Source organism: Athene noctua, chromosome 5, assembly GCF_965140245.1.
Source record: "Athene noctua chromosome 5, bAthNoc1.hap1.1, whole genome shotgun sequence".
Classification (NCBI taxonomy): Eukaryota; Metazoa; Chordata; class Aves; order Strigiformes; family Strigidae; genus Athene; species Athene noctua.
Genome location: NC_134041.1, coordinates 3684407 through 3708191, shown reverse-complemented (window position 1 = coordinate 3708191; position 23785 = coordinate 3684407). Strand labels below are relative to the sequence as shown.

Sequence of the window (23785 nt, the reverse complement as noted above, 5' to 3'; positions counted from 1 at the left end):
GGAAAAATTGTTGGCAAGAACTCCATTTGTTCAAAATGTTGACATGAGATGGTGCAAGCATTGGAGATGCTCCCTGATGTTACGGATGGCAGTTACCTTCGTTCTCAGACAGGGCTAATGTCACTTTTCTCTCTGCTGTTGTCTTCAGGCGTGACGATTCCTTGATTATAGGAAGAAAACATTAATGATAACTGTTTCTAAATGTCACCTGCTCACAGGAACAAAATGAAATGGTACTTGAAGTGGATTGTGGAGACTCTCATTATACCCCTCTTCCTGGATTAGTTAAAAATCACTAGCAGAAATTTGTACCTTCTGCTGTAGGAGGAGTGATGTGAGGGACAAGTGGGGTTTAAGGCCAAGCATTGGAGGAGAAGGAAAGTCTTCTTGTGTGAGCTGAGAAGCTACTGCAAGCATTTGCGTGACATGAGTGGAGCAAAATGGAATGGGAGCCTGAGCTGAAGGGGAGCAGTTAGAAGAGAATAAACTCGGAGATCCCAAACAATAGCCCAAATCCTTCACGGAAAAAAAAAAAAAAAAAAAAAAAAAGAGGTAGTCTTCAAGTTAGGGTAAGAATATTGTCTCAGGAGTGTTTAATGCACACTTGTTTTTCACTTGAGCTTGGGTGAGTTGTATTTGTGACAGTATGAAAGCCCACACTTCAGCTGTTCATGTAGAGAAGGCTTTGCCTGTGTGGCACCTTGTGCATATTTTCTCCCTCATGTACTTAAAAGTTACATTATAATATTTTGGCTCACAGTATTTATTTTTTTTTTCCTCATATATGACAGACTTGGGCTTGGGGTGGGAGCATTAACTGAAGTGTGCCAAAGAATAATAGAAATGCCAGGGTTTATTTTTCTCTGAAAATCATCACTTCAGTTTTGGTGACTGACTTCCAAATGGGGTATATGAAGCAAAGTGTTGCCAAAGGGATGGTGTTGGCTGTCAAAAGGAGATTGTAGGGGATGCTGAGTTTCTGGATCACTGCAGGGATGCTCCCTGCCCACAAGTTTGGAGGCAACAGCATTTACAAGGGTGTGAGCCCCAGCAGACTCTGTCCTCTCACCACCCGAAGGAGGGACACTGGCATAACCCAACTTTTGGCTCATGGTTTTAGATTTGCCAATTTTGAATGCGACTACCATATTTTTCTCATGGATGCTGATCACTGAGAGAACTGGAATGTTTTTATGGAGTTTAAGAAAGTATTACAGAAATTCTGTCCTCTCTATTTTTCAGTGTAAAGCTTAGAAAAACAGACAGGCGCATCACTTTTGAGATAAGGTTTGAAGAACTCTCTGCCTCCTTGGAGCTGAACAGAGGGCTAGTGGGAAGATTAAAACAATAAGCTTATTATATTATTAGTAGTGGGAGAATTCTAAACCCCATTTGTTCAATTATGGTCTCTTCAATATGCTTATTTAGGTTCTTGTAAATTGTAATCAGTAAATTAGATGTGCTGCCCTCACAGCTCTAGGGTTAGCTTTCAAGGGACTTCCTACATTATTTTTTTTTTAATGTTTATAGTGAAATCAAGAAGGGAATTAGTTGTTTGATATGCAAGGTTGCTCTGTGTAGTGGATGCTGGCTGCATTCTGATATCTATCATTACTAAATGAAAAACAGTTGTGATGCTGCATCACTGCTGTCTGAGCAGAGTAATCTCAGAAAAGGCTAGGACTGTAACCATGTTATGTGCTATGTGATAAAAATGGTAGCTAAAACCATTAAAATGAACACAGGCTGATAAATGAGACCATTGTGAAGTCCTCAAAAGCCAGCATATGTTGCTAATAGTTATCTGAGGTAATGCAAGAGGGATGTAAAATCCTCAGTATCACCTTCTATATACAAATATCATCTGTCATTTCTTTTTGTGGTATTTTTACCCTTTTCTTTTCTCTGTATTTTGCCTTGACAGTTTAATATTGAGCATTTGGTACTAAACCCAATCACCTAGCTGAGTCATACAGCGCTTTTTCTTTCCTCTTTTTACCTTTCTAGATGGACTCTAATTTGCATCATGCAGAGACACCATTTTCAAAAGAAACACCTCTTCCCTTTCAGCTCATTTAACTGGAGATTTCAGCAGGTTTGGGAAACAGGCTCCTTCAGCCCTTTGCAAGTGCTTTATATGTCTTTGTAATTTAAAGAGCCTTTTGCCTTCCTGAGAAGTGGTGTCTGTTTTTTCCGTGCAGATAAATTGTGTATTTGTTGCAATACTAGATCATACAAACTCCAATATCCTGACCATATTGTCCCCATTTATTTCTTTTATCTTTCTGTTTAATATAATAGGAATAGCGGCTGAGGCAGGGAAACATATGCAGCAGCATAATAGTATATTGTTTGAAAGCAGTTGTCTTCCATTTCCAGTGTTTCTCTTTGAAATGTAATTGTCTGCTAATATAACTGGGAAATATTATTGCAGGAGAGATCACTAAAGCGTATTCTTGTGCTTTTAGTTCATGTTACATCTCTATAGTATTTTTAAAAGCAACTGGACGCAACCTTAGCTAGTTAAATATCAATGGTGAGATATCTTTGTAGAAGTTGTGATAGGCATATTGTCACCGAATGTGGAAACAACTCCGCGTAGTGCCAAAACAAGAAACACTGTGTCCCATGTGTAATGCAGCAACAACAGAATTACAATTGCCTTGTGTAAAGTATCTGGTAATGAAGGCAGATAATGGAATTCTTTGCAAAAGCAGATGCAAACTGGCTCCCCAATGCTAGGCAGAGAACTGAAAAGTGATACCAGCTGGAGGGGAGAAAAAACAGCTGAAAAAGGCATTAAAAAGACGATGCCGTAGATGCACGTTTGTTTAAGCAGTAAATACTTGTTTAAAATAATCTTATGAGATTCTTATTAAGAAGCAAACTGAGAATACGATTACAATGTTATAGGAAGTCAGCTGGATGCCCAAAGGATATTTGTATGCAGATTGGATGAGTAACGCAAGGACACCGCTGGGAATAGCGCGTTATCATTTACACTGCAAGGCTGGCTGGTGAGGACAGCCCTTGGAAGTGTTTAATTGCAGGAGGTGGGGCTTGCGAGAGCCAGAACCTTCTGTTGTTCCAGGAGGAGACAGCACGCCCTGCTAAGGGAGGCTTGACTTTAGAAGCAGGGGTGTCTCTGCTCGTCCCTGCACGCACGAACATGTACACACGTGCTTGTGTCTTCTCCAGCAGCACTCGCTGACGGTGCCCTCCTGCCGGGCTGGAAGCGGCGCTCAGCACGTAGCATCTTTGTTGTTTCCTCCGTCGTCTCCCACTATTTTACCACTCCAGTCACCTCAGCCATTTCAGAAAGTTGCTTCGTAAATGAATGTGATAATTTAGTGAAGGACTTAGTCCACGCAGAAGTTTATTTTTGTTGTAAATACAGATTTTTTTCAAACACAGACATGCAGTGGGGAAAACCCTTTTAAAAGAAAACACAACAAAACTCTTAACAAATAGAGCAACTTGATGACCCCTAGAGTTGTTCTCTTTTTTTTTTTTCCCAGATAAATTTTTCTTTACCCGAAGAATTGTTCCCACAGTGGTGGATTACTGGTGCAGCTGGAGTGCCAAGCTGGACATCGACTCACTAGGGTTTCCAGTCCTGACCCAGTGCAGGCAGACCAGAAAGATCAGTGTGGCTCTGTCTCATCTCAGGCAATTGCCCTAACTGCTAATTTTTGGAGGATTAATACTTACTTTTAGTTTCAGCCCAACATGGAACAGGAATATTCACGTACTTCTGAGCAGCTAACATTTTTCCCGTGTGAGAAAACTCATTTTGGGCTGCTCCAGCTAGAGGAAACACCATGGAGTTTACAGACTTACTGGTAGTATCAGAATATATACTGGTAGTATCTGATACTGGTAGTATCAGGAGACAGTTGTGTGCAGGTAGAGGCTGGAGCAGTGTGTCCATGTGCGGTGTCACAGAGCTGCTCCTGCATCAGGCTTATGTTGAGGAATTTCAAGGAGTTTTACTGACGACCAAGAAATGAGTTTTGAAGCAGTCTCTGGAGATTTGCAGCTTCATCCGTGCAGTGTTTAAGGGTGTGTGTTCTCTTTGCTCCTTCACCTCTTTTCTGTGCATCCTGACTGCGAGTTGCTGAAAAAATACTTTAGCCGGGTGCTTTCCTCCTAGCAAATGAAAGTGAGATGTGTTGTCTGTGCAAAACGAGCAACAGAAGGAGCTGTGGCAGAGCAATGATCAGTCAACAGCATCCCTCCAGAGCGCCGATTCTTTGCTTTATCAACAAAAGTGCAACCACTAAGAAATCCCTTTTCTGCTGATGACCTGTTCTTAATATTCTTACAGCTGGGATACACCACAGCTACTTGCAGCGCTGTAATGAGTTGTTCGTCTAATTGTGGTGGGCAGAAAATGTCTTGGTGCTCTTCGGGTCTGGACTTTGCTTAATGAGAAAAGAATGTTAAACCTCAGCGGTGTGAATGAAACACCGTGCGGCTGCGGATCTGCTGTGCTTTCAGAAGCCCCATTTTCAAGACCTTTCTTCACCTGCTGTTTTTCGGCAGGAGGTATCCTGCACACTAAGCAGAAAAAAGCCACTTTCCAAATCCAAGTAGCAAATCACATCTCTAATTACGTTTTGACCGCATTAGTTAAGAAATATATTAAAAAACTGTGGAGCTACCTGGATTACAATTTAATGCAGTTTATATGAATTTTTGACATATAATTGATAGTAAGAAGTGAGGTTTCTAATTTTTCCTGATATTCTGATTTTGTGCAGACCTCTGTAGGGTTTTACAGCTTTCCAGGGATAACATCTCACCCTTAATATACATCCCCAGGATTTTAGGCTTTGGCTCCAGGGTGCTGGGGATTTTGAGCATGGCAGGAAAATTTGAGCCTGTAAATGCAGCGATGGGAGAGCTGGTTCTTGTCCGTGTTACTCTAAGTGTAGGAAGTGCTCTGGGGTGCATCTGGGGTTGGAGACAGGAGCCTGCTCCCCCTGTCCTAGCCGTCTGTACCGCAGCGCGAGGGGCTGCTGCAGCTGGTAGAATCGCTGAAGAAGGGTCCTTGGAGAGGACAGCTGCTGGGGTGGACCCAAAATCACACTGGCAGCCTGCACAGGGGCTGTGGAAGGAACACCTCTACTTCACTATCTTCTCAGCAGTTTTTATTCACTTTTAGTTGCTTCCCTCCCACCTTCCCCAGCTCCTTTCCCCCTCCCTTGTTGTCATGGGAACATTCACTACAGTGGTTAAATCATGGTATTAAAGTATACTTTCCCAGTAGAATGGTAATAGCAAATATTGATCTAGCTACTGCTGCTGACTCAGGGATATAGCTGAACGTACAATATCTCTTATTTCACTTCTTAATGCATAATGCAGTGGTTTCTTTCACCTTGGACTCTGTGCTAAAGGTGACAGCCAGCCACAGCAAAATATTTTGACTTGTTTTTTTTTAATGTGTGGCCCAGCCAACACATTGGATGCAGGTGGTGTTATGAAGCTGACTTTAAAATCTGCAGAGGACAATCAGACAGGAAGAAAAATCACCCTTGCTGTGATTGACCCTCGCAAGCAATAGTTACAGATGTCTGCATGCCAGTGAAAAGACATTCAGATTAAACTGTCAGCACCCACAGACACACAGGGTGCTCCAAATAACTTTGTAAGTGTATCACGCTCTGTCACAGAAATGGTTGGAATGTAGATGAAAGACAAATAACTACCTTAATATCAAGTGAGGCTGCATTTAAAAATGTGTTCATTCATATACATTGTCACTGAGATCTGCTTTGAATAATCACCTGCACAGTAGCACGTAATGTTAAGCAGAGCATGGTAAGCATATTCCTGAGTCACCAGAAAGGAGCAAAAGTAAAAGATTCTACCTTGAGATGTGAGTTTGCAGTAATTCGCAACGTAAGCATTTCAGTTTCCCACAGTGGTTAATTAACCAGCTCTAACTTTATGAGAGTTTCCTGAAATTGATAGGTTTTGTAAGGTAAGATTGAGGTGCCTCTGGAATTCCCTTGTTTACCCTCCTTTCAAAAAATTTTTGGTCTAGAACCAGCCTGTTGTACAAATAATTAAAGTAGTGCAGTTTTAATGTAGTTAGTATCTGCCCTTGATGCTGCATTTTGGTGCGTGAGTGATACAGGCACAGCAAATGGCATTTTAGAGTCTGTGCTGGGAAGATCCCTGTTAACAAAGAGTAGGTGCTGAGAAGCCATCAGTTTCTGGCGTGTTTCTATAAGTTCTTGAACATCTTCATGCAAGTCATTTTATGTTATAACTCATTGCATGTTTCTTGATCTTTCTAGAAAAAATCAGGCAAAGATATGCAGATCTACCAGGGGAATTGCACATTATTGAGCTTGAGAAAGACAAAAATGGGCTCGGACTGAGTCTTGCTGGCAACAAGGACCGCTCTCGTATGAGCATCTTTGTAGTTGGTATCAATCCAGATGGACCTGCAGGACGAGATGGAAGGATGCATATTGGCGATGAACTTCTAGAGGTAAGTGTTTCCTTTAACTACTAAGCAGGGTTCATATGGAGAGAGGGAGAGGCATATGTGAAACTATCATTTGAACCTTAAATAAAGTCTGCAAATGGAATTAGGTGGCTGAGGCAAGGAGCTGCACTGATTTATGCCAACTGAGAACTTGGCCTTTGGCAGGTAAATGTGTTTTCAGTGAAACAAAAATCATTGGCCTGTGAAAACTAATGTCTTGTCAGTGAAGGCTGTGCTCTCAGCATGTTCAAAAGCTATGCCTAGGGAGGGACTGTTGAAAGGCAGGAAGGGGACAGTAAATCTATCCCTGTAGTGCATATGTGGTTTCATAGGGAAATTCACACCTTACATTAAAAAAAACCAAAACCCCCTCAAAGTTACCATATGTGTTTTTACAGATGACAGGGATATTCCCCATCCTGAAAATAAATTTCATGCTGTAATCTGTTTTGATCTGTTGTAACTTAAAATACTTATTTTCTTTAGTTGTGTCTGGCACGAGTTCACCCACAAGGCAAGAGAGCTCGTTAGCAAGTAGAGTATTTTGTCTTCACTTTTTCTCCTATCTCCTTGCTTCACCTTCAGATTGAAAATGCAGATTTCCTACACTTCATCTGATTTTTGGCTGTTGCACAATGACACTTTGCTGCAGTACCTGCAGTGGTTCCCCACATCATGATTGCTTCAGCAGTTTAAAAAAAATCAGCCATCCCTGGGGATCTTTCCCGTAGAGAGAAGCTTTCACTGAAGAGCAAGTACATGCTGACCTACTGCTCTCCACAGGTGGTGATTTTTCTCATCTTTCAGCAACTCTCTGTGCCATCAGAGAACCACCTATTTTCTCATGTTTCTTGATTTGAGAAGGAGCAGTTTGCCTGGGGATGCCTTGGGAGTACTCAGAATTGTCTAAGCGTTTGTCATTGTCTAACAGTTCTGTAATTATGGGTTTTCAATACACATAATACAGAAAGACTATTTTGCTATAATAATAACACCGTCTGAAGTTTATTATTTTCTTTTTAAGTGTGAGAAATGGTATGAAGGTCTATACCATACCGGTGTAGGGTAGGAAAATTACTTTCTCCTTCAACTTTATGTTCTTTCTGTCCTTGGCACCAAATTCTGATGGTTAAAAAATTTAAAACTGTCAGATTTTGGATTTGAAAGCATTCATGGTACCATTTTCCTCTACATATCATAGATCAGGTAGTTCCTGGCAGAGGAAAGGTAGAGCCTTTTATATCGATACTTTCCCACAAAAAAGGATCCACTGAAATTTTCTCATATCTCACAAGTTATTCCTTGCAGTGTTTGTTTGATCTAATGTTAAGTGTTGCTAGCAGTACTTGAAAGATGCACCATCTGTGATTAATCACATATATCTCAAGGCTTGGGATTTGCATGCTTGAGCTTTGTCATAAGTAACATTTTCCAAAGTGGTGGTGTTGCCCTAATTCTTCTTGCTGTCAAGTTGGAGGTTAAATAATTTTTTTTTCAGTGGAAGGAAAGTGATGTTCACCATCTCAAAAATGCCAAACTTCAAATAAACTCAAGTTCAAAGAGACTTTAGTAACTACTTCTCTTGTTTACCTTTGCAATCAAATTAAAGGTGTGTCACCAGTGGGCAGAAGTGCGATTACTTATATGAAAGGATGTGGTGATCTCATTCTGGTCCCTAGTGAGTACGTATCCAGTGTCAAAACATCCTGTATTACAAAGGAATGGGTTGTGCATTAGTCATGTACAAACGTCTCGTGTTCACACCAGTGGTCAATTATTCACAGCTCTGTTTTTTTGTCTTTTAAAAGCATTTCATTGTTATGTGACTAGCACTGAAATGGAACTAATGGGCATTTACACTGGCAGGTTTTTTTTGGTAACCATTAGGTTCAATAACTATTTCAGCAACCATTAGGAATCCTCATACCCAATAAATATTTGGGTCACCGAGGCAGAAATATCACAGAATGGTTGGGCTGGGAAGGGACCTTCACAGGTCATCTGGTCACCAACCCGCCTTGCTCAAGCAGGGCCAACTCAAGCCAGTTGCCCTGGACTGTATCCAGATGACTTTGGAATATTTCCAGTACAGTTTCATGCTACTTCCATGCCAGTGATGCAGAGGTCAAGGTGGTCTATTGGCTTTACTTGTAGTGGTTTTTACAACAAAAAGTGTTTAAAAGAGCATTATGGGCAAACTCAAGCGTTCAGAAGTGAGATATGACAGAACCCAGATTGTTTGGTTTTCTCCCATTAAAGACATAAAATTAAAGGCTGGGAGTATGGTTGTTGGTCACAGAAGTGTTTTCTCTCTCCCATGGTATCCTTCCCTCATTCAGAGACCCGGATGGACAATGTTGACTGATGAAGCAACTTAACTCCTCTTCCTTTGGGTAGCGCTTCACTGCATAGAATCACAGACTGGTTTGGGTGGGAAGGGACCTTCAAGATCATCTAGTTCCAACTCCCCTGCTCCACGCAGGGACACCTTCCACTAGATCAGGTTGCTCAAAGCCCCAACCTGGCCTTGAATGTAAGTATTAAATTGGTCTGCCTGCAGACTGAGCTGCTGGCCATTCCCACTGGTCAAATATTTAGCTATTCATAGAAAAAAAGCCGTTGGAATTTGCAGCCACTTCCATTCATAAGCATTTAAGGTCATTTTCCCTGGTATTCTCATCTTCATCAGCAAATAAATCACCCTCAACCCTCATCTTAACTGCATGTTTCAAGTATATTTTCATCTACATCTTTGATTACACATCAGTTTTGAATACTAGAGCATAGGGGCAAGAGAAGGGATTCACATCTTAGGACTCCTGCAGCATTTCTGCACTGTCCTGGGGTGTCCCAGTGAATCCTGTTGGTTAGTGTTGCTCCATTAGAACACTGGATACTACTGCAGTGTGTGCAGATTATTCCCCGTGGCTGTTGATGGAAGTAAGGTTAATGGAATGGAGACATAGATAGTAGATAGATTAATAGATATTACCTTTTCATTTTTCTTTTGAACTGGAGTTTGATTGGATTCAATTGGAGGATGTGGGATGCTGCAAGACTGCCTCGGCTCCTTATTCATAAAATCTTTTGTCACTGATTTAATGAAATATCATCTCACTTTTAGCTTCTGCAAACAGCAGTAGTCTTTTGGGAGCACGATCCTGTCTCGTTTTCAAAGACAAACCAGCCTACACATTGGGTGAAATGCAGGTCACATACAGTTTTTTAATGTAATCATTATTTTTTTAATACATCTTCTGTGATGTATTTTGGATGGGTACGTTACTGGAGAAAACAGTTTTTTGAGGGAGAAGGTCCTTTCATCTTACTTTCATACGTGGATGAAAATTACTTTGGATCAGAATTTGGTCCCTCTGCAAAAGAATGTATTTTTTACATGACACAAGTTCTGCTTTTCAGTTCTTTTTCCAAGCAAAGAAACCATCTGTGGCGCTCCTGCCTTGCACTCTTGCTGTTTTAGTGCAGGTGTCTGCACTGCTTCGTATCTTATTAGTTTGGGCTTAGTCCTGCGACTGATTGTGCCCAGCATGGCCCGCAGTGCGTTCACGTGGTGCTGTACCTGTGCTGTTAAGCCCTGCTGCTCGTGAACTCAGCATGTGTCTGTCCTGTGGGGAGGTTTTATTCACACTGAATAATCCACCCTGTTATTATTATTATTATTATTATCATCTCTCCATAAGAGAGTGAACTGCATTCTGTTAATAAACCAAGCTGTGCAGAGCCCTGTTATGCGAAATTACTGATGTTGGGATTTTCTGCCATCTTCCTGACCCTGCTTATCTTGCTGAAAAAGAGGCAGGAGGTAGAAGGAAACTGTGTTTGGATGTTTTGCTCTAGGAGGCCACAGGGCTTCTTGAAAGAGTGAAAGCTAGTCTTCACGGTCAACAATTGCTGTACAAGTTAGTCCGTTCTGGACTGTTGAGTGAGAGGCAATTATATTTTTTTCCTTTTTTATGCTGTTTTTGTCATAGCTCAGAGCCAGAGGGCTTTTCTGCTATTCTGCTAAATGTATTTTCATTGCTATTTTATTTTAAGATTCTCAGATAAATGTAAGTTATGCTGTAATAATGTAATAAATACAGCAGTATTTTGCCTAAGTGAATGAAATACCCAGCCAAATTCATAATACCACTTCTGTTTTAGAATGTGGGGGATTGACATTTTATTCTCAGTTTATTTGTTGTGGGCTTGTTGGGTTTTTCCTGTGAAAAGACAGTTACTTTGGATTAGTCAAGTGGCACTGTCCCTTGTTGAACAGACACAGTGAGGTTTTCAAGAGTCATCGTGAATGATTAACTCTAGCGGTGCTTTTATATTTTTTTATTCCTTTTTAAACACAATAGTCATAGCTTCTGTTCTTCTCAGATTCATTTACTGAAGGTAACCTCGGGGGGTAGCGTCCTTTTGGTCTTTTCACAGGAGTGTGAAACTTTGTGTACTTTGGATACAGGTTACCCGTTAAGGTTAGTGTTGGGTGGTGATTTTTAAAGCCGCAAATAAGGTCAGGCTGTAATGGGAAGGCTGGTTGTGCACGAGGGCGCGGGCAATCTGTGCTTTCCTCTCGTCCCATCTCTCTTTCCACACTCTCTAGGCAGGGGACCACGGGGGGCAGCTGCCTGCCAAGCCAGCAGCAAAGCTGAACTCCAGCGCAGGGCAGGAGATTTTCTCTCTTCGTGGAATTTATGGTTTGTTGATCACTTTAGATGATGCACATGTTTGAACATGTGCCAGGCAAGATATTTGGTGAGAAAAGAAGAATTCACATTCTAATTAATTATTTTTTTCTTTCCAGTGTTTGCCTCATGCTTTATTATGTGGGGTTTGGTGGATTTTATGGGGTTTCAGTCTATAGAATTTGACTGATCAAAAAGTTTTTGAAACTTTTCCTATTGTTTCAGTCTGGTTGTATCTCAAAATGCTACAATTCCTGTGGTTAGAAAGAACCTAATACATTGGTACAAAGAAATAATTATTACAGAAAGCTATGCCAGTTCTTTTACTAGTTTTGGAGTATCATTTAACTTGATTTTCATAAAAATCAGATGATACGAATTTTATGGATTTCCGTTACTGCCACGTAGTGAAAACACTGCTCTTTTAAAAATATCCATATCTAATGTTTCTCTTCTCCAAATTAAAGTTTAAGAAGCAAACAAGCCTTTAATTTTTTTTCTCTTAAATTAAGAGTTCAGATTTCAGTTGAGTTTGAACTTTCTGCTACTTCAGTGTATGAAACTGTAAAACAAAAGTTTTGTAGGTGAAGGCAACAGTACATTTGGGATATGTGATAAAATCTGCCATAAAGCAGCGTAGGAGTTATATTAAGGCTTGAACTTAAGTGTGCTGACCTGACCTCATACCTGTAGCATGTTTTTATCGTTCTCTGTTCTCTGCTGTCTTTCCAAGAAGTTATGTAAAGAGACATGTAACAAAGAGTTGAGGTTGATTTAGATCAGTTTATTTCTTTTCCTTAGTCAAAGTTTTGTTTTTATTTTCTAATCTCTGATGAAAAAAGTAAAGCACAGATTTATAGATTTTGAATCCCAGAGTACTGTTTGGTTAATCTGATGTGTTACTTTATTTAATTTGAAAGATTTAAAAGGATGTTGCTTATGAAAAACTAGATGTTCTCTTTTTTGTTTAAGTAGGCTTTTGTGCTTTGCTCATCATCGTGCTATCCATAGCTAACGGAACATTGATTTACTTTGCAAAAGAAAGTGACCTTTTTTTAAAAAAAATTAGAAAAATTAATACTGGCTGTAATAACTATGTGGGACAGTCCAAAACCTTGTGGAGATATATTACTTTGATTATCCTTTCATTTTGATGTAATTAAATAATTATAACTTACAGACCTAGCTGAGTGCTAATTAAATTTTGGACTGATACATCTAGTGAATAGGATTAATTTAGCCAGAGTTAAGTCTATAAATTTTAATCTAAGAAGTCTGCTGTTTAGAAAAATTGATGGTAATTTAACTAAATCCAAACAATTTGTAAAGCATACAGTATTCCCAGTGAATAATTTATTTCTGAACTTAGAGAAATAAAGTCAACAAACTCACTGAAAGTTTCAAGTCCACCTTGAAGCAAGAATGCAACTGAGCACTCATTTTCGCCACTGGATTTTTGAGTTTATCTTTGCTTAACAAAGCGTGGCCTAGGATGTTGCTTCTTGCCCTGTCTTTGCAACCGTGGCAGTCGCAGACAGCATCATATTAAACCCTTACGAGTGTTGGCGTGATGCTGTTTCCTCACTGCTGATCATTTCAGGCCAGCTCAGACTCTCACAGACCTTTCTTCCTTCTTGGAGCTTGGAGGTAAATGATCTGTGCTTTGATTTTAATGAATAATCAAGTGTTAGGAGTTTTATTCTTGGCCCTGCATTGTCCTTATTTAACTGATGAACTTGCATGTTGTTTTGACCCATTGAAAATGAGATGGCAGTATTGTGAAGTTGCCAACATGACCAAATAGCCTGTATGACACCAGGCTGTAAGACTTGGCCAGTTATTTCTTGTTTGAATGAAAAAATCTTCTAAGAACACAAAACCAAAATCCAATACAAACATTTGCAGTAACAAAAAGTCCTTCTATAACCACTGGTAAATTGTTCCTGGGCTCTATTATCATTATTGTTTTAAACAGCATTGGTATATCAAATGTGAATGTAAATAGTATGTTGTAAATTAAGAGTGGGAGAAAAAAAATCAGTATTGAAACTAAGCTGGCTGCTCGCTTTGGAAGGCTGTATGAACACTCCAGCTCCAGAGAGATGCATTAATCTAATCAAGATGCTTGGAGTGAGAATTTTGACAGAGTTAAATAGCAGATTATTCTGCACGCTTGGAAGCCTCTGATGCTTGCTTAGATGGCAAGACACAGGACGAGCTGAACCATGAACCTGAACTGACATCATGACTCCAAATACAATTAATTTCAATTTTTTTTTCTTCATCTTTAAAGTTTTGCCTTCTTTTTTGGACAAAATACAATATGTATTTAAATGTAGCTTTGAATTAGTTTCTGTGTTTGTGTTTACAGGTATTCAGGTGTAGGTGAAATATTGTTCTTCTACAGATCTTTGTTATCTTGATGCTTATTCTGATCTAAGTTGTCAAAGTTGAAGGAAGACAGCTCTGGTAGTCCTGGTCCCTGCTGTCAGGGGAGGATAGGAAAGCATCACCACCTTGCTGAGTGTTTGCTTCAGCTTAGTTTTAAATCTGAAAATCGTCAGGGTATAACTCAAAAACTGCTCAAGGGTTTTGTTAATCTTGACATAGTGTTTTTTTCCCATCAAACTCAGCCCAGCTTTTAGTCTCTTGAAATTTATTGTGGCATTCATATCTACCTTATGTTCTGCATATGATCTTTGTGATTGTAATTTGTGCATTGCCTGAGCTGAAAGGCAAGCATCCTCTTAGGACACCTCTGAGGGGGGAGCTGAAGCCCAAGAAACTCAGGACATTGTGGGCAGGCCGAGATGGAGCAAGGTGTTAAACACAAGCCCTGCCTGTGAAATGAATGAAATGCTTTAAATATTCCATTTTTACACTGCAGGTTATTTTTGTGGTGTGATACTGAGTATGCTTTTGGTTGACTTGGAAGTAACTGCTATATTCATCTCAGATGCTGTTGTCCTTGTTGAAGTCCCACTCACAGAGCATGGCAGTGGGAGACAGGAAGGGTCTTATTTTCCTCCAACTGGGAAAAGACTTCTAGTTTCTACAGAAAGAAAATCCCTGAAACATATACTGCATTATAGCCAAGCAATTTCCCTCTGAAAACTGCAGCATTTGCTGTGTCTGTTGTGGTGCTTAGGTGTTTGATCCATCACAGCAAAAGTGATGTGGCATGTCCTTGAATTGTCTCTTTTCTCCGTGGCTGCTTCTCTTGTTTCCCTCAGTGGAACTGAGGACTTACCACAATCTTAACAGCAAGTTTTCCTAAACTGCCAGTTGCCTGTAGGTAAGATATAGGAGTGTCTGTCTCAAAATCTGTGCTGTTGTCATATCTGTGTGATTCTTCTCAGATCAAGTCACCTTCCAAAAATCTTGGAACAACACTTAAAAATCCATTCTATGGATCTGTGAAAAAGAGTAAAAGATTTCTCTCATTTGTGGCTTACTAATAAGAGTAAATTAGCTCTGCATTGATTCCTGGTTTATGCTGGTCTAGAATAAAACTTAGAATGTTTTGCTATTAATACATAATTTTTTCTTTGATAAACTGGAGTCTAAGATGTTGAAAATGTAATATTTTAAAATCTGTTCTAAGGCTGCATTTCTGTGGTCCACCATGGAATCAGTATGAGAAAGAGGGTATTCCTAAAATGAAATTAGGATTTATCCTTTCAAAAGGAATGATAAGAAAGCTGATGAGGAATTTATATTGCTGCTGCTGAGTTGCAGACTGCAGCCCATCCTCCTCTGCTAGTTTGCTTAGGGAAGGGGCGACAGCCTTGGGGAGTCCAAGGCCAAGGTGAGCAGTGCTCATCTCCTCCTGTGTGCTTATCATCTGATGTCTTTCTGTAACACAGCTGTGCCTGAAAGAGGCTCTTGGTGCCTCAGCTCTGGTATTTCTGTCTCTACAACACTCTTCAGATAGGTATGATCTATCCATGCAACATTGGTACTCCTGTCTGGAAGAACCTTAAGAGTTGCAATCTATATTTTGTAGACCACATTTTCGTTTGAGTCTTATCTCTTTATCCCACAGTAAATTTGGAAGTCTTGGTGGTATAAATTAAAACAATGCATACTTCTCCACTTACATGAAAATATTCATTTCCTTTTAACAGATCAACAATCAGATATTGTATGGAAGAAGCCATCAGAATGCTTCTGCAATCATTAAGACGGCCCCATCAAAGGTCAAGCTAGTTTTCATACGGTAAGAACAGTTCTCATCAAAAAATGTGTTTGCACTTTAGCCTATTATATTGCATATTTATATATTTACATATTTTCATTACGTATTTACATGTTTTGAAAATGCTGAACTTGCTTAGTTCTCTTTGAAGTGAAATAAACCTTTTCCTTGACTCTTCTTCTCAGGACAGTTGAATAGTTCTCCTTAATAATGAAAAAAAAGAAAAAAAAAAAATCTAGTGTAATGGTATGACTGTTTTGCTGAAGACTTGAGCTGTCCCTCTTGGCTTGAGAACACCCTGATAAGAGCTTTTTCTCCCACAACTTAAAGTGCTTTAGGTTGCTTCTGCCAGCACACAGCTTGCTTTACCCAGCCTGCCAGGAGGGAGTGACAATGGTGCAGAGGCTTGGGGCTGGAGAGGGGGCTGCTGTGAGAGAAGCAGGCAGGTGTGGATGGAGGAATATGAAGCATGGGCTGGGTGGGTGTGTGAAGGTTAGCTTTGAATGGGCATCAAAAGAGGATTTAAAAAGTGAGCTAAGGCTTATTTGTGCAGAGCGGGAACCTGACTTTGACAAGGAGCACTGGAATGGCTTCTGTAGGAGGCAATATGCTAAAACAATCTTTCATCTGCATAAGAATTACTTGTGGGCATCTTTTCTTTTACTCCAAGCACGAACATTTTTCCTCTTTGCATGTGAATTAAGGACCCCTCCGTGCATTCACTCTGTAGTTCAGGAAGTGTAACTCTCATGACCCTGGGCGGGAGGTCTGGGAAGAAGCTGCCTCTTTCCCATAACTCATATTTAATATGTTGGAATTTCATAAATGCATCTGTTCCAGCTGTGACTTTCATTGGGCTCTTATCCCCGTGCTGTTTTATAACATGGTCTTCCCACCAACATATACATCATACTTGATGTTGTTTTATATTCTTTGCTCGTACGCAGCTTACCTGTGAACAATGTAATAATCTGTGGGTGAATGCATATAAATGTGTACATTTACTCGCATGGCTCTGTCTGGTACAGCATACACAGAAATGATGGAAGAGCAGCATTAGCTCAGTGACAAATGAGTTGCTATACTTGGCAGCACAGAGGATCTGGAGGAGATTAATGATCTTGCCTGCAGCTCCCGTGTTACTTTCCCCAGCTATTGAAAATTAAACGTCATGTACAACAACTCACTCACCATTACTTAATTGCATGTGGAAAATGTGTCTGCTTGGAAGCTCCGGAGGCAGAACCACAACTTATGAAACCAAAACCCAGGGCTGGGTTTAGCACTGTCAGGCAGTGGGGAGAGCATGGGCTAAGATCTTGCAGCCTGCCCTGCTTGCGCCCAGCTGGCTGCAGAGCCTTTCGCTCCGCAGAGAAGGGTGAGTCTTAGCTCATCACCCATGGGTTGGAAATCCTTGCTGCATATTTTGTATTGTGTTTAAGACATAAAGGCCATGTAAGTTCTCACCTATAATTCCACTTTTCATATTTTCTGTGTAGAAGTGGATTTCAAGGCAAAAAGTTGTCTTACTAATCATAATCGATAAGTATTGGAAGTACCATTGAATAATTCTTGTTTCTGTCTCTAGAGTTGTTTTTTAAAAAAAAAAAAAAAATTAATAAAGTTTCTATTTTTAAATGCTGCTTCTGAGGTTGCAAACATCTATCTTCACATTACCCAAGAGCATGCATCTTGTCACTGCTCTTGGCCTTACATTAGAGTACAGACAAGTGATGGGTCTGTTTGCTTGACCCAAGCAGCGATTCGAACAGCAATGAAAAGAAATTCTCCCACTGAGAGAATGTCGTTAGTAACTACAGCACTGGCTCTAATGTGGGGAGAAAACTAATGTTGACTTTTTTTTTTGATGTATGGTCAGCTTCTCATAGTAAGGGGGGAGTGTTTTAAAATTTTAGCAAAACCAAATTAGAGTCTACTAAAGGCCAGTTTTAAGGAGAAATGAAAATACATTTCTTTTCTCATCCAAACTATATTCCATGAGCCCATTCTATCTCTGTGCTTCCCATTCCAACATGTTAGAGCACAAAACCAGTGGATGCGATTAATTGAAAACACAAACCAAAAGACTGTGACAGTCCCAGAAGTCTTGTCCGTGGTGCAGTTTGGTAGAAAAAGCTTTTCCTTGCTTTATCAACTTACTTTAAAACTACAATATAAAATGGGGGTATTGAAATGTCGCAACTTAATGCGTTGTGGTGCCAGCTGTAGTAAATAAGAGCAGCAACAGGCATCTTGAATTTCCATCCATCTCTTGTCCGTGCATGTGCAATAGCTTTTCCAGCTGAGAACAAAGCACTGAGTGTAGCAGACTCAGCTCTCCTGGTAGGTTTGCTGCTTGACTGATTTCAGATATGTTCCTCTGGGCTCTAATGATGTGGAAAGAGCAGGATACCGTTACATTTGTTAATGCTTTGAAAACGAGGAGGAGCCAGTTGCAACAGAAATACTACTTTCCTCCTCCTGAGTGGTTAGCCACGCAACTTCTTTTAGGGGTAGAAGGTGTGTAGTAATAACGAAGCCAAAACACATTCTGGAGCACACAGTAAGAAGAGGCCACAGCTCACCGTAGCAAAATAACATGTACTGCAAGAGTTATGAGAGATGGATTTGGTCTTCATGTTCATGAAGATGTTAATACTCTAATTTCATCAGTGAGAGGCCTGAGTAGGTTATCATCTTCCAGAAACACATCGTTCTGCAGCCTACAAAGTTCTTGCATGCCTGACTGAACTGACCTAGGACATAAAAGCAAAACTGGTGGGACTTGGGCTATTACTCAAAAGTGGCCTCTTTGATATCCTGAGGCCTTATTTTCCTCAGATGAAGGATGCTCAGCGATAAGCATGCTGCTTTTCACTCTGAAGCAGGAAATAGCATCAAGGTTTTCCTATTTCTGGTGTTTTGGTTCATGTGCAGGGCAGGGGGATGTTTCCATGAACTCTTTAATCAGTTACAAAAGAAGCCCAGAAATTCCTAGGCACAGAAAAGCCTTTCTGTGGGAACTGTAATAGATATCATTAAATAACTTGGATTTTGTTGCACCCAAATCTAGGAAAAAATAAGAAATAGAAGGTGTCCTCATCCTTTTTGACTTTTTACTAAACTCCTGACTTGTTGTCTGCACTTTAAAAAATCTTTTCACACTTTTTTTATACCCAGGTAGTGTTACAATTTCATTCCCACCCTTTCCTGCAGTTTTTGCTGATGAGACATAGTGTGCAGTAAGTGTTGTGAGAATCATAGACGTCCCCTTATATTTGAAGGCTTCTCGCTCTGGTTTATGAGCATCTTTTCCTCAATTAAGTTGAGGATGATTATTTAAAACAGTTGATTTTGGCCAGATTCCAAAATATAGGTCTCAACGCAGCACTGTTTCCCAGTGGTCTCATTAATTACATCAGCTTATAATAGCATCTAAAAGATTTGCAGTTATAGTGCCACTTTTCTTTTTCTTTTCTTTTTTTTTTTATTCAGTGCATCTTGTGCTTTGTAGCCTTCTACAGTAACAAATTTGAAGACATTTAACCCAGTTTATCAAAAAAAAACAAAGCAATTGCCCAAGCACGGCAAGATTTTCCTGAGATGAAATGACTTGGTCCAAGTGCTTCCTCTGATTAGTGTCCAGTCACAATTTATCTGGCCTCAGAATCTTACAGCTGCTACATTAACTTCCAAGCTACTGTGGCAAATATGGGCTGTCTTTTTGATTTCTAAATATCAGAAATAAATAATAATTTGATTGCAGCTTTCCAGGGCGTATAAAGGAGTCTTGCTATGGAAACACAAGTGGAAGTCACTGGCAATAGGGTGTGTAAAGGTCTTAGTTGCCTTTAGAAATTCTTGTTCTGAGTCTCCAACAACGGGAATTAGCCAGGTAGTAAGGGACTTGTTTCTTGTAGGAGTCTCTGTGCCCTAGTTCCCAAAATAGAATGGGGTTTGTATCCACTGTGGGTTTTGTTCATGCATTGTAAGTCCATCCTTTTAAGATGCATAATGAAACAATATAATTAGATTTTACATCTGTAGTAGGAAATCCAGTTTATATCAGAATGCTCTTTTACAGTGAGAATTTTTATGATTCAGCAAATTCAATGTTTTTTCCATGCTCAATTAACTGCCTTTAATCTGTTTTGGTGCTTCAGTGTTGGTATAATAAGCAGATCAAATATAGTTTGAATGCTTGAATCAAAGTGAATGCCCCTGATTTCAAACCATCATCCCATTGTGTTCTGTTCTGTGATTCATTCTTTGGTATACCTTAATTCCTTAAAAGAAAATTGTCTTGTGTTGTGATGAAACATGAGAAATGCTTTAAGAGTAAAGTACTGTAGGATTTTGCTTATTTAAATACCATCTGTTAGATGTCCTACCACACTGCAGTCATTCATTCCGTTATCATTGCTTTCTGGTGATGGGATGGTTTCAGTGAAGCCCACAAATCTCTGCCACCTAACCCCTCCTTCTGTTTTCAGGTGTAATTGTAAAGACTAATCTCTTGTTATTTATGGTGACATGCAAAGGAGAGAGATCCTTATACTCTGAGGACTGGTGGAACGGGGGCATTGGCTGGGTTGGCCAGTTCTCGGTGCTGTTTAATGCTTTCCATTGCTGTGACTTTGTCACTGAGTCTTTGCTCTTCTTTTAGAACCTCTAAAGATAAGTAGAACCTTTAGAACATAAGTAACATTGAACGTTATGTGCCAGAGTCTCAAAGACTGTCATGCTTTAGAAATTTTTTTGTGCTTTAAGTTTGTTCTAACTTACATAATTGGTCATATTTTAATAGTATAAACCCTGTTTTTACTTGCTTTGATTGTTTAGGTTCTTTCATGTGGGAAAGCTTTAAAAATAAGCTCTTGCCAGACACTGTGCGTGCAAGTTTGAACTTTTCCTGTTTTCTTCAGAGCTGTTTCCTCCTTGCTGTCATACACATGTGGGAACAAGTGCACGGTTGAGGAAGTTAAGTAATTTGGGCTCTTTCAAACCTTTGATGACCTAAGCTGCAGTTTATATGAACATTAGTTGTTCATTTAAAATATCTGTATGCGTTTGGCTCTCACATAGTTAGGAGTGGATGGAGGGGAAATGGAGAACAAGACTGTTCTTGCTGTTAGTAGGAGAGATTTCTCAAGAAGATGCACAATACAAAGGTCTTGCCTTGACCCAGCTGAAGGAAAAATCCAGCGTGCCTTTTCAGTGTGCAACTTTCCTGCAGCTTCTCTTTTCCAAAGGAAATACTAGAGGGAAAACAAAGATGATAAAATATGAGATCCTGACCTGATTTTTCTTTTCTTTTTTTTAACGAGCAGGATGCAGACAATATAAGTTTTGAGTAATCTGAAGGACTTTATGCCCTGGTTTTACAACCAGTGGGAGTCATACGGGTTACTGGGCAAACATTCACTTGGTCTGCAGATCTGTTCCAGCTACGATGTCATGCAACTGCATACAAGCTCTTGGGTTTTTCTCCCAATTCTTGATGTACTTTGTATTCCCAAAAAGCATCCACATCCAAAGCTGTTATCAAATGATCTTTTAGTGTTGATGAACTGTGTAGTTGCAGATAGTTTGGCAGGAGGTTCATCTCCCTTAGTTTAGACATCTAGAGGTCATCTGGACTTCTGTGATTAGTGGAGAGTTGTCAGGAGCCTCCAAAGAGCAATTCAGTTCATCCCATCCTAAATTAGGTCATTTTGGTGCTGGAATGAATTGCCCTTCTGAGTGGAGCTGGTTTGGGATTTGTCTTGATTTTGCACTGATTATGGAAGTTTGGACACTGTCTTAGACAAGATGCTCTGCTTTAGACGGGTAATGAATCCCATTCAGCATGCTCAACAAGGATTTTCTTAGCATTACATGACAGTGAGCTTATACCATCACAAACCTGAGAGATAGAAGAGTAAGTAAAATGGAAAACAGAAAATACACTCAGAGAAAGGCAGGGAACCTGAATTCAAGAGTTACAAGTCTCAGGTTGATGAGCGAATGAAAAACCCGAATTTGGCTGAGACTGTGACTTCTGGTTATCGTCTCTAGAGAGATAACTTTCTGAATGTTTCATAGACCATTCCAGCTGTGTGTGACATTCCTCCAAAGTGCCAGAGACAGCTTTCTGATAAGTGCAGCACAGCGTTGCAGGGCAGCCTAGCTGAAGCCTTACAGCACACAACTTCTAACTTCCCGTCAGGCTTACTTTCTGCAGCGTGGGATGAGTAATCCCTGTAGATTTATATTTGCATATTGCTCTCTTTAGGCTTCTTTTGTGCCAAGTGTTTATGGTAGTTAATTATTAGTCAATAATAAGTGTGTCTTTGCTTAAGCTATGCATCTCCCCCTTCATTAGAGGTGCAGTTGTTGGAGGAAAACATCAGAAGTTCTTCTCTTTGGTCAGTGAGAAAAGACAGGGAATGTCCAGGGGTCCTATTTAGACTAGAAAGGAAGTGAAATGTAGTAAAGTATGGCAATCTAATCAAATAAATCCAAAAGGGTATGAGCTTTTCTCAAGTTTGAAGAGTCTTTGGCACTTAGATGTTGCTTAGATCTTGCCTCCTGTGGCATTTGCAGGGAGGAAAGATTCTTGTTTCTTTATTATCGAGCTGTAGTTAGTGATGTTGGTATAAGCAATAGGCACTCTAACCTCCAAGCAGATTTAATTCCCATTTTCACTCAGAAACTCATCCTGAGAGGTTAGAAGCAATAAAAGTATTTGTAGGAGGAGTGGTGAATTCCTTCCCTGTTCGGTTTATATGTAACTGATGAAATATAAACAGCTCTCTGGTGCACTAGCTCAGCGAGGAGGTGGGCTGCCATCCCAGTGTCTTACACAAACCAGTATAAGATCTGGAACAAGACTGGTGGATGTTTATCATTTTTGCAGATAATGGAGGGGAAGCGTCTGAGCCTCCCTGCTGTATAAATTGCATTGTATGTTGCTTTGACCCCAAGATTACGAAGCTGTGTCTTGACTGTGAAGGGTTTAGACATCTTAACCTCGAGCAATATTGAGCACTGGTAACTGAGAACAGCTTTCTCGAAGGTGGTTATGTAGCAACTATTGGCAAATACATTGAATGCTCATTTGCAGTCACTGTAATTTGAATATGATGTTCAGACTTCCAAGCTGTCTGCTCCTGCATCAAAAGAAAATGATTGCTCCTTTAAGTTGTAAATAAATTCATGTTTTAGTTGAGGACACTTATGGAAGTGGAGAGCAGAAAGAGCAATTTATTATTAGATCTGTCACTTTAAAATATGTTCCCACTTTGATTCTGCTTTGAAGCATTCTCCTTTGAAGCAGCATTAAAGTATTTAAATATGTACGAGTCCTAGCAGGGGGAGATTACAAGTTGTGACACTTCGTAACCTTGGATTTTTTTATTTTTTGCATTTCTTTTTTTTTCCAAGGAATTACTGTAAGTGTTTTTTTTTATTGCTTGGAATAAAAACGGCCATTCATTTAAAACTGCATAAAGATGTTTGCACAGTGACTAGAAAAAAAAAGAACATTTTTTTGAGTATATATGAAGTAGAAACTAGTTTGTATGACTAATTACAGCCTACTTTGTCATGCAAATCATGAAGCTTCTGTCTAGCAATTTTTAGAATATTTCTTACAAAGATTTGTACACACCTTGTTATTTTCAAGTTTGCTCCTAATTGCAAGGTATGCAGCATGCATTGTAAGCTACGGAAGTGTTGTTAGTTTTTGTGCTTGTTTGTGCTTCATAAAAACTATTGTCAGAAAAACCTCTAGGCTCAAGTAAAAATTGCCAGGTCTCTTAGACATCTTACATTTTCTATTTACTCTTATAGGTTAGCAAAACAACATAATTAGATCAATGTCTCATGAAGATAAGAGGAGGAAAAACAGCTTTGCCTAATATGCCTTACGGGGTAAAATGTATTTGGAAACTGTGAAATGCTTAAGAAATTCCTGGGCTTGATTCTGCACATTCCTCAGATTTCTGTCTTGGCCCGGTGCACCCATGTTTCTGCATCACTGGCCGCTCTGGGTCTGATCTTAGCATGGTTTCTGACTCTTGTGAGGCTTTGAGCAGGGCCTAGAGGAGAGGCTGGGAGCGAGTACAAAAATGAGCAGCACAGAACCAGTTCCTTTGAATTGTGTGGCTGTTTGGTTGAAGATAAGTAAATGAATTCACCAACCTTTGCCTGCAGGATTTATCATTCCAAATGCCTGTGACTGAATTTCCCATATGCTGGCTCTGCTGAGAGCTGTTGCTTTACAGTGTTGTCTCTCAGCGATCAGAACATGCTAGCTTCATGTGTTTAACTCTTGACGGATAAAATGAGATTTTTTTTCTTTCAGGCACTTCTATAAAATGTTTTTGAACACATACTGCTCTAATATTT

General features: G+C 39.8%; 1 protein-coding gene across 1 annotated transcript in view; it reads left to right on the top strand.

Annotated features, from left to right (window-relative positions):
• PATJ (PATJ crumbs cell polarity complex component) overlaps positions 1 to 23785 on the top strand; it is a 155816-nt gene that overhangs the window by 86468 nt on the left and 45563 nt on the right. Inside the window, exons 29-30 of the mRNA XM_074906085.1 lie at positions 6309 to 6505; positions 15324 to 15415. Of these exons, the coding sequence (XP_074762186.1) occupies positions 6309 to 6505; positions 15324 to 15415 (289 nt within the window). The remainder of the gene's footprint in view (positions 1 to 6308; positions 6506 to 15323; positions 15416 to 23785) is intronic.